At 33.7% G+C, this 12,240-nt stretch overlaps 1 protein-coding gene across 1 annotated transcript; it reads right to left on the bottom strand.

Annotated features, from left to right (window-relative positions):
- Positions 1,307 to 11,616, bottom strand: LOC105173554. Its single transcript, XM_011095337.2, has 14 exons — positions 11,255 to 11,616; positions 10,076 to 10,131; positions 9,803 to 9,977; positions 9,221 to 9,322; positions 6,780 to 6,851; positions 5,796 to 5,912; positions 5,594 to 5,671; positions 4,265 to 4,327; positions 4,099 to 4,195; positions 3,792 to 3,870; positions 3,437 to 3,648; positions 2,576 to 2,721; positions 2,157 to 2,279; positions 1,307 to 1,800 (listed from the first exon to the last, which is right to left on the bottom strand). The coding sequence occupies exons 1-14, from the start codon at positions 11,339 to 11,341 to the stop codon at positions 1,648 to 1,650; spliced, it is 1,560 nt and encodes a 519-aa protein (XP_011093639.1). The 5' UTR covers positions 11,342 to 11,616; the 3' UTR covers positions 1,307 to 1,647.

Genomic DNA, 12,240 nt, shown 5'->3' with positions numbered 1-12,240 from the left:
TAAATATCAATTTTTATTTAGTTTTTTTGTTAATATTAGCAAATTCAGTAAATTCAAACTAACAGAGGGACTTATTTATTAGACGAGAGTGAACCTCAAAGATGTTAAACGTAATTTTTTAAATCATAGAGTTTAAATATAATTACACCAAATTTTAAAAAATGGGAGTGTAATTATCCCTAACTAAATTTTATTGCCTATAGTTAGTATCCTCATTGTAAAACAATATACAAGTCTCATCATATTAATTATAAAAATTTAAGCAGCAACCTGAATAATCATAAGAGATAAAAATAAAATTAGATCATGGGCTTAATGAATTTGTTCATTTATTAATATAAAATTCAAACAATTATTATAATGTGGTTCAATTTTAGAATATATCAATTTTTTATAATTTTAAAAAGTTAAAGAATTAACCAGTTCACTTGATTTAGGACCGAAATACTGGTTCAATCAATGATCCGAATATTTTTCTAAAAAAATAAAACAATTTTTTAACTAATTTATAGATTGGACCGAACCCATTTTATCAGGGATAATTCAACCGATGGAATCAGCCAGTCAGAGCTGAATTTTAGAACAGTGAGCATTAGGTCTTTAGTTATTCTGTATTATGTTTATTCTACAATTTAATTCGGTATTTATGGCACCACTATTTCGGAAATGACCATCAGCCATAGTTGAAGAAGTTGTTTTATGATATTTTCTGATACACAAGGAATGAATTATTGCAAATATTTCAAACCACCACCACACCGTAGCCGCAACCATTCAATCTAATTATTGGGTGTTTGGGGTTTCCCACCCACCCCCCCCCCCCAGCCATAACCACCAGTACCACCATCCACAGTATACACACACTTAAATTGAAATTCATAATATATACATATACAAATATGTTTATTTATACAATACATAAATATATATATATATATATATGTTTGTATAAATCTATAACCAAATACTCACTACTTTCACAAACAATCACTTAAGTTCAACACTTAAAAAAAAGCATGAATTTTTGCAAATAATCCCTAGATTCCAACCAATCTCTACTTCTAGATCAGAAATGAAACCTTTTCACTTCCCTTAATATTACCAAACAAATAGCACAAGTGAAGAAGCGAAGAAAGAAAATTCCAAAGATACTCATTCTTGCGTAAAAGAAGTGCCGTCAGAAATAGTGCTCAAGATGTAACAGCAGAATAATGAGCTTACGACAAAACACAAATTTAAAAGGTTAACCTTAAGTCCTGCCCAGAAACAGTTTGTGTAGTGCAACACAATATCATGCCCAATAAAGAATACAAAACGTAATCAGATTTTGTCTCACACTTTGGAGTATTTGAATGAATAAATGATCTTATATGATTATACAACACAAATACAATTACACAATTCACAGCTAACGTGAACTGCACCCTTCAACTGAAGAATCAATCGATTGAACTAATCTGAAAAAGGAAAACTAAAAAAATAAAAATCACCAAAAGCCTAACACTCCAAATATATCCATTGATGGTCCCTTCCTTTCAATCAAATCCATGGAACCAATGATTCCCAAAAACCTCTCCTCCTAGAATCCACTGTAGTTTTCTGAAACCAGAAAGACCAAAGAATCAAATTCTGTGCTACTGTCCTCCTCTATACATCGTACTTCTTGGGTTGCCTCCAATGAACAAAACTTCTGGATAAAGATCGAAGGAATGAGCCATTGTTTGGAGCTCCTTTCTTCCCGTACAAATGCTTTCCTCCTAAATCCGTGAACTTAGGTCCCTTCTCCTTGCTTCTTTCAATCTACATTGAGTAATGCAAATTTACAATGTTGCAAAAATTTTCTGACTTTTGTTCTTTAAAAGGTAAGAACTTTACAGTTAATATGATGAACTATTGCAGCCTTCTCCACCAAAGAAGACAACAGAGTTTCAGAGCTTTGTTTCCAGAGTTATGATTCATATATTACTAACAGAACTACATCAACCACTGGATTATTATACATCTTCATTCTTCAGCACTGTTTCTAGTTCCAAAGTTAGCCTTGACAAAGGAAAATCATTGCTCTGACTGATAAATCAGTTACTTATAATTTCTAGACATTATCAGATAGACGTATTCAATCTTGTGTACTAAAAAGTGGTTTCAGATAGTAGTACCTTGTTTATCTTCCCATCCTTTAAGTGATATCGGATGCCTGACCAATTGATAGACTGAGAAAAATGTGATCGCATTGCAGATACAGGGTACAGAAAATTGTCAACCAGCATTGCGATAAACACCTGCTCAATTTGAAAATCAAGCAAGTATTGCAGTAAGCTATTATCTCATCATTCCAGCATGAGCAAACTAAATAACGCAGGTCAATCATTTCCATAGATATTACACCCAACAATATTTTCAAATTGACTCCAAAATTTAGTCAAATGTAAAGGTAGCTACTTTTAATTAATGTTTTCCCATGAAAAGTACCAAAATATTTGCTCCACATCTGCCTTTATATATTCTTCGCTACTCTCTATAATCTTCAATAATTTTTTATTACATATAGGTGAAGGATTAGAGAAGAATGACTTACAAGACACCAGTTATAAGATGCAAGTGATAAGGGAGGAGCTTCTGGGGACAACAAATTGCATAGCTGGACCTCTATTCTTGTCAAGTTCCACATGGAAAGAAGTTCGATAACTGTACATATCGCAAGGCTGCCAGCCAACAACAACCCTGAAAATATAGGACGATTATATGATTAACAGATAACAGAAAGCAAAGAGCAGCTATACATTTTCAGGAAACATTACAGGCATCCTTCCATCAAATGTAAGTCACTTTCTGGTCACATATGATTCTCCATATCAATTGAAAGCATTGGTTCATGCAATTATGATCCCAAGCACCTATTCCACGTAATACCCATTACCCTCCATTCCATCGTTTATAGGCTTCTTTTGAAGGAATTACTTAGTTTTAGTAAAACATGAGATGCAACAAGTTCCTTCTTTTCTTTAATTTTAGCTTGACTTTGGAAACTATCGCAAAAAAGCAATAACCTTTTTAAGACATTCTTTGAGACATCCAGATAGGCAAAGGTTATTAACAAGAGATGAATGAGGGAGAACAACTTCATTGGTATATGTAAATTATAAGAGCATATCCATCATAATCATGCAAAACAAACCAGCTCAATAAGCATGCAAGTGAATGATAAATCACATGTAAGAAATTATAGGAAAGTGGAAATAAAATGTCCAAAGCAAATTTCAAGCAATAAAGCCTAAATTGATTTCAGAATGGCCAGAACATACAATGAAACAGACAGAAAAGATAAGTCCCTGAGTTTTAAAATCAATCAAGTACAATTCTAGTGTTCCACTGAAAGATCCTACCAACTAAATTTATATTCAACTTACCCAACTGGATTTACAGTAAGATAACTCACCAGTACATGGCAAAGCTGTTGCACCAAATGAGTACCCTTTAAAATAAAGTCTAAGTGCTGCAGCAACATGTATTCCGGACATGAGATAAGGTGATACAAAACCCCATGATAAGTAGCAGTGGGTAGAGAATAATGCCCGGTTCATAATCCAGTTTACTCTTGTCGTGTATGACTCTAGAACAAATGTTTGTTTCCTCAAATAATTCCAATACCTACAGATATACAAACAACTAGGTTCAGAAAGGCCTGCCAAAGGTAGGAAAACTGACTCAAACCAGCCTTTTTTTCCCTTCTGAAGGTAAATGACCAAGTTTATTTTCTACTGAAGATCAAGTTTCAGCAACATTATGGATACCTGCCAAAGCTAAGATCACTTGCAAGTGGATGGGGGAAAACAGCAACTGGTGGCGATGTGATGAGTCTCTTATGAGCCCCTGTAGAACAACAGTATCAGAAAATAATGCATTCCATGCAGGTTAAATGTCAAAGTTAAAATGCTTAAAACGCCTTTTTAACTGGATATCAACTCATGCTATAATGCAGTTAAGACAAACAATATACAATGTTGCATAATATCTTGGATATTCAGTATAGTATGTATGCGTGGTTTACCCTGACCTAAACATTATCAATTTATCATCTAGAGACAGCAAATCTGTTACCTGCAATAGCTGCAAGAGTCATGTCATCTGAATAGCCCCCATCCCGAAGTCCTGAAACAACACCATGACGATCTGTTCTGAAATCATCTGCATGCATCTGCAATTAGAAAATTCATATAAGGTTCTTGAAAGCATAAAAAGAATTTGACTCAGATAAAATACTTACCATCATGCATCCTCCCCACAGAAAGAATGTTTTTCCACCAGTAGCAAACCCCATAGAACAAGGCTACATGTAAAAGAATGTCAATAATTCAAGTCTCAATATGAAGATTTTAACATGAGAAACCAATAAAATGACAAGAGCAAGTAGGCTGGCATGGGAGGTTGTGCATGTTACCATACCAATGTGTTCCTAGATACCTTAAGCAACTAGTATAGGCACATTGTACCATCAAGAAGGTATTGATTCCAAATGTACGGTCCAATTCAAAGTAAAGATTCATACATCTACTGTTCGTAAGTGAGACAATGGATCAAAGAAGCAATAAAGAGGAGAAAGTGCAGAAGTCGCAGCATCCAAATTAAGACCACCAATACATACCAGAAGTTGCTAAGTTCATTCGGGGTGGGGGATTCAGGCTGGGGGCATGCCAAGGGTTTTCTGCTTCAGAAAGATGGCACGTTCATGAATCTTCTAAAACCCTAAGTTTGCTAAAATCATTATTCTCCTCTTTCTCACTAAGTAAAATAATCTGTTGACTTGAGGGGTCAGACAACCAATCTATTTAATACATCATATATATGTGCTGAACTCGCATCAGACAAAATAACGTTCATGCTCTTAAGAATCATACATAATGCTCTAAATTGAGAATTAATGACTTCAGAGAAGCTCTCTGCTAAAAGATTTGCAGTAACAATATTCATTCAATCAATTAGATGATCAAGAACATTCATAACCAGCAATAGCATCTTAAACTTCAAATAAAGCTCCTCCAATAAGGTTTACAAACATATTCTATCTGCCCTTGTAGGCCCTGAATGCAGTTAATAATTCCAAATACAAGATGGAACCAAAATCTCCTTAAGCCATTAAATGCATTTTGCTTTCTTTTTTTTTATTTTTATTTTAAAAATGAATATATAAAGATCGACTAGCTCAGTTTTGTTACAACATTTTTCAAGAACATTATGGAGTAACCATCATCCTTGTGAGTATATTCCTACAATAGTACATTATAAGCAACCTTTTTTTACAGATTCATACTCCAATATTATGGTTTTTTGGACTCTGTTTTCATGGTTATTCTGATTACACTGGACCTTGTCAATACACATGATTGTTTTATCACATGCCTAGCAAACTTGGAACATCCAGCCCCCATCCTGCTGCCACCCACATTTAAATAAAATTTAACACTTCAGTCTTTGTAGAACCAATACAAAGTGCTCCTACAATTATTCAAAAAAAAAAAAAAGGAACATATTTGCTTTATGTCCATTGGGGTGAAACCAGTTAACAGGAACCTTTCAATAAGTAGTGTTAACATACCATGTGATATTCGTATATGCAATAACTTCCTAAACTTCCAGAGGGTAAATCAAGAGGATATCCAGTCTGAATAAATATCTGCACATTTTGCAGGCAAAAATAATTAGAGTTGTTTAAACAAATGGTAAAGATTTAAGAACATCAATCAGGACAATATCTAAAATTAGATTTGGTGAGTATGGTTAACTATATATTAGCATACATCTGAGTTCTTTTCCATTTCAGCTGTGAGAGCCCCAATTGACCCAGGATGCAACCTAACATCATCATCAAGAAATAACACATACTTGGTATCTTTATGCATTTTCTCTACACCGACCTGCAAAATTTAAATGTTGTACATCAAACTCAATAACTAAAGGAGTGATCAAGATAGCAATATCCGAAATAATGAATAAAAGAAAAGCAATACCCAATATCTTCTTGTTTCCAGAAACTGCTATGGTGCTCCATCATAGCCGGAGTTGAAAACAATAGAATTTAACTTGAACTCCATTATTCACATAAGCCTACTTTTTCAAGCTTTTCTCTGGTGGGATTCGTATTTTATTATTTGAAGATTATTTTCAAAATCTTCATAAGAAGCTTAAAGCCGTATGTAAGGCACAGTAATTTCAAGCTTCAAGATGCAGTTTCTGGAAAAGGTCTTTTTGATGAACATCTTAAAAGGTGCAAGATACCTTATCGGGCAACCTACAGATGTCTCAAAGAGTTCATACACATTTTAAAGATTAACATTACAAGTTTATAAGAACCTCAACAATCTAAATAGAACCCAATCTATTTTAAAAATATTGGCAAACTACTTTAATTTAACAATGTAAATTGCAAAAGTTGTAATATTTTATAAGTTTTATAAAAGGATCCAGAAAACATGTTATAAGTTTCATGGCCTTATTTATACAAGAATTTTAGCACTTATCTCTAAAAAGATCCCAAGATTTTCTTCCCAAAAACATCTTATAAGGTTGGAAGAAGATTTTCAAAAAATTTAATAGACCCCCTCTTAATAAAAGAAGTAACCAACAAAATTATGGCACACATGTCTACCACAGTCAACAAATATAATATAATGCAGCACCTTTGATTTCTTTGTGACTGCAATTGGAGCTTAGAGAACCATACTGGATTGGAACAAGAAATCACAAAAGCATTTTCAACAGAACCATTCAAAATCATTCCATACCAACTGATTATGAATCTTCTGACTACAGGTTGTAGATAGACCAGCTACTACAATTTTTGCTTCAACATCGTCCTGCAATGTTTTATATTTTCACATGAGATAGATGTACAAAACTGTAGAGCTTTGCAACAAATGAGTAAATCTATTTCTGCAAAAAACTTGAACAAACATAGTAATATATTATCACAAAGATGAAAAAAGTAAACCAAAAAACATGTCCACCTTAGGTAGAAAAAAGAAATGCAGATTCAAATAATAAAGTACACTCTTTTGTGCTCATTATGTATCTAAACTCTAGGCTTCTTACACCACAAAAAACAATCAATAGCTCAAGCATAATGGTATATACATAGAGAGCAGTTTTCCCATTTTTATTTTTCTGTTTTACATGCAAGCATCTTCTCTAAAGATGCAATTTGCATGTGATCTTTTCATCCATTAATGGCTAAAATAAGATAATTTTTAGCATCATACCTTATCTCTACTTTATTAAATTAAGAGTTCCTCAAAGAAGGTTAACTGCTTAATGTTCATCCTACTAAGCTGGTGCACAGAAAACCCATAACTGGAAAAGAATAAGTAATAATGATGGGCAGAACCAGTGCAAAACTTCAAATTAGTTAAAGTTGGCATTTAGATCTATATTAAGTTCATGATCAGTTATCTTCTCCTAATTACCTGGTAAGAATCTATTCATTAAAGTTTGGTTTATTCCTCCAGTCCAACCTGATTCCGCTTAACCGCATTCTTGCTGCTGCAACATGTGCAAGTGGTGAACATGGAATCTTGAACCCTCATGAAAAATTTCAAATTAAACACCTTATTAACACATTTTTTATTCCAGATAACTATAGCTATGCACTCTGAGTTTCAGGAAGACCTAGCATAATCAGACACATATGCAAAATAATTTAATGAAATTAGTTAGTTGTTTAGAAGACTTTAATATTCAGTTTATAGAAGTTCAAAGTACATAAGTTGTCAAATGCGCGCATTGCAAAGCCCATTTTTATAAAGGTTAGATTCGGGCTCAAGTTAAAATGAGCCCATGATTTTCTATTTGTCAAAAGAAAAAAAAATTAAAAAAAAAAAAGAAAGAGAACAAAAATATAAGAGATGAAATGCTTTCTATTGGAGAAGATCTCTTTTAAAATCTCATATTCAAACTTTTCAAGACAAGTCTTTCTTTACTTCCTCAATCCCAAGTTCCAGCTCTTCTCGTAATTTTGTTTTCTTTATTTCTCTTTTTCTATTCCTTCTTCTCTTCTTCTTGCATTCTTTTGTAATGTAAAAAATTTAATCAAAGATAAGAAATTTGTAAGATTAATTTGAAAAAAAAAATTATTAGGGTTAAGTCTATATGAGTAATTAAAAAACATTTTTGTGATTTTTTATTATTTTGATTTTACTAACAATAAGTTTTCTATTTCTCTTGAAATTACTTTTGTATATCGGACATATGTTAGTTGGAAATTGACCTCCAACATGGTTTTAAAAACTTTTAGTTGTACTATGTTTTGATTGTTGCATATTGGACTTTAATTATTCAAAAACTTGTTACCCTATATTACTTGTAGACTTTTAGCTATGTATGTTCTTAAGTTATTATGTATTTGACTTCAACTATTCCAATAATTTGTTACTTTTTATCAATTAAAGAGTTTTAATTATATATATTCTTACTTTTTATTAGTCTCAACATCTCTTTGTTTTTTGTTATAAGTGTTAAACCCACATTGTGGATTTTGGTTTTGAAAGTGGCAATTTGAAAAGTAATTTTGTAAAACTGCCAATAGCAATTCGATTTGAAAATAACTTAAAACAAATTGAAACTACACCATGATAACCCGATTTGAAAATAGCTTAAGACAAATCGAAACTGCACCATGATAACCCATAGCCTAAAATATTGATTGCATCTTAGAACAAGTAAACTTAAATTCTCAAAATCAAATAGTCCGGAAGAGACCAGGCCTTTCTACTAAATATCCTTTTGAGGAGCGATCAGAACAAAGATAAAATTGTTGTATGTATGATGGCTTTACTCCTAAGAGTTACTGAAGTTCACACATTTCAAAGAAACATCAGAAATTGACCAAACTTAGATTCTTTAACTCAAATAATCATATACAAACAAATACAATCACTAGAAGTAAGACAATGTTTGGTCATGTCAACAACTACAAAGAAATTTAAAGAAATTGAACAAGCTAAAATTCTTTTGCTTAAACTTCCAATTGCTTGTAGAAGTATTTTGAACTTCTAGTTGTAGACAAGCAAGTACAATGACTACATTGCCAAAAGAGACAGAGCAAAAAGTAATCATCCAAACCATATCTTGCGTAGACAGGCAGAACTAGTGGATGCACCCATATGAAAAGAAGAAAATACAAGCTTAGAGCACTCAATCTTGCATGTAGTAATGGGAGGAAACAACAGACCTCAAACTCCTTTAACAATCGGGAGACCGCATGGTAAGCAGGGTCTTCTGTACTTTCAACGACAAAAAGAAATTCCAGTGGACCGCCGTATAAAGATGTAATCTGCATCATTCACAAACCATAACAGAAACTAACATTTTTCACTTTCTCTGTCGTCGGTCATATGAACTACTTTATGCGGAAAGTAATAGCAAAATGAAACTTAAAAGGAAAAAAAAAGTTCTGAAGACTCCTGTTTTATCGATTGCTACTTCTGTCTTTCTTTTATTTTCTTTTGGGTAAGTGTTTTATCAATCTCACAACTAACAGAAAACAGGAAACGACGATGTCTAATAGGGACAGAGAATTAGAAAAGAGAGGCAGACAGCACAGATTGACCATATAACAAATCAAGTTTAGTATCAACTCCCTACAAATTCTCTGGTTTGGATACACTTGTTTAATGCAGTAAGCTACACTGCTATTAGTTCATTAGTGACTGAATCTATCAAAGTTTCTAATATCTTGCATTTCATGTGATATATCAGAGATTCTGTTTGGCCACCTATTAAATGAGCATTAAGAACTTTAAGAATTTTTCACCTGACTTCTCCAGTTATGTAGATTGTGTTCTCCGAACCCCTTCAAAGGCATTACAACTGAAACCCTTGGTAAATTGACCTGATTAGAATGCTCGAGGTCATTAATATCATAACAAAGAAAAGCAAATTCATTGCCACTTTTTATGCTTTCCTTCAGCCGCCTTATCTCTTTACTCCTGTGACAAGAAATTTGTTAACAAAATTATAAACAATTACAAAGAGAAATCTGATATTCGCATGAAACCTAGAATGTAGACCATCAGTTTCCAAATACCTGACATAAGAAGCCAACGCCCAGCCAAGGGCAAGAAGAAGGCAAATGCAAAATCCCTGCAACAGGAATGAAAGTTTCAACTTACTTCAAATTGGCTACAAACAAGCTGAGAAAAGCTGTAAAGTAACAATGGCACTGATATCAAGTCAGGTTCTACCGATTTCCTTATGTTAATAAGGACAGACAGAAGAGCATATAGTAGACATCAAACCTAAAACAAGTATTTGTACTTCACATCAAAAATGTTAATCTCATACACTACAATCTATTAGCTGAACAATCTGATAGCAACATAACATTCAACCTTTATCATTTTTTAATGTTTCCCACTTGTGAAGCTATAAGTTTTACTAACTGAGTGTTTCCACCAAATCCGGACAACAATTAGCACATTTCGAAGAGCACGAACAAAGTGTAATTCAGCGCAATTCCAGGTATTCAGTGAACAAGCTACTTAATGAACCAACCACAATCTAGACCAAGACTACAAAAGGTTTCTACATTCTCGAATTGCATACTACATGATCATGTTGGAGCATGTAGTTGCATTTCCAAATTACAATATCCAAGATCTGTCAAGCTACTAACATAATGCAGTGTGGATTCTCTGTTACTGTCACTCACTTAATAAGCAGAAGTTAAGTCAATATTGAGCTGTATTGCTTGGCTCATTTTAATGTCCCACCACACAACATCCCCCATTCCCAGCAACAATAAAGGGAGCTCTTTGACTAATATAAACTCACTCGGGAAACTGCAACAGCGATTTTACTCAGACCAAAAGTGCCACAACAGAATCCAAATATGCAAGCTTCCAGCGCCAAATGTCCCTCTATCATATGACTAATTTTTATTTTTTGTCTTATTCATGGATAATTTGGTGATTCATGTATCAAAAACTCGTCAGATCTAACCGGCCTACAAAATCCAGATATACTTGCCATCTATCCCGTGTCAACAAGAAGAAAAATAAAACAAAATTTCGAACTCCATTCTCAGGAAGAATGCTTTTTTAGTTGAGAGTAAATGCCACTTCATTTGAGCTCAAACGACAATCAAAGAAGCATAAAAAACTGTTAACACATTCTATCTTCAACATGAAAAATGAGCTTAAATCAATCAAATAACACCTTTGTCCGATTCGAAGCACGGGTGAGTCAAAGCACTCGTACTACAAACCTGGATCTGAATAAAAAGCCCTAGCGGAGTACAGAAGGCTCTGCTGGCGGCGAATAGAAACGCATCCATTGAATCAAACGACCACATTCCGTTAAAAAAACGTCCGTACCGACAAATCCTTCTGGTGCTCCCCAATCCCCTTCCTCCTAAAGGAAAAAGGCAATGTGCTAGGGCAAAAGCAACGCCCTAAATGTCAAGAGCAATAAAAACACATGCAGACAAGCGTAATTTCGAACTCTGCTTTCCCTCTTTCTCTCAGATCGCCATAGATGGAAAAGGAAATGCGCAGAGGTATAGAGAGAAAAACAGAGGAGAGAAAAAAGAGGGGCAATGTGCGAGACCGCGTAATTTTATAAATGCGGTGTGTTTTTCTATTTTTTGTCCTCTAGAGAGAGAAAATCGATAGTAAATTTGTTTTTTCACTGTTTGGAAGAGAGAGGGAGGGAGGGACCGTTGGGCATTGGATAAAAGAACTTGAACGTGGGGCCCCCACGTGTGAGGTGGCACGTGCGTAGTGGTGGGGCACGGCAATAAATGAGGAAGATGCTGATGTATGATACGAATCTTCACATTCGCTGTCTCTTTCATTTTCCTTCCATTTCACATGGCTTTCTTTTTTGAAAAAAAATATATTTATTATATTATTTCGTCCAAACTCGTTCAGATATTATTCAATTTGATTATAGTAGGCCGTTAACACACACATATATATATATATTATTTGATTTACAAAATGTGTATTAATTGAAATATGCTTACATTTATTTATGTGATGATAAAATAGCATTCTCTCTTATCTTAAACGTTATGAGAATTCGGGTATGTTCTATTATACTAACTGCGACGTTAAGATATCACATCTTTCATATGCCGATATGTTATTTTGTTCACATATTGCGAAAAGGATGGTTTGATCAAGCTTATGCAATTCTTGCGAAACTTCGAGCAATCTTCCATGCGGAAAATCAATCAGGCTAAAAGTGCCT

The sequence above is a fragment of the Sesamum indicum genome, linkage group LG11, assembly GCF_000512975.1.
Source record: "Sesamum indicum cultivar Zhongzhi No. 13 linkage group LG11, S_indicum_v1.0, whole genome shotgun sequence".
Classification (NCBI taxonomy): domain Eukaryota; kingdom Viridiplantae; phylum Streptophyta; class Magnoliopsida; order Lamiales; family Pedaliaceae; genus Sesamum; species Sesamum indicum.
Note: the sequence above shows the minus strand (reverse complement) of the source record. Positions and strands in the feature narration are given on the sequence as shown.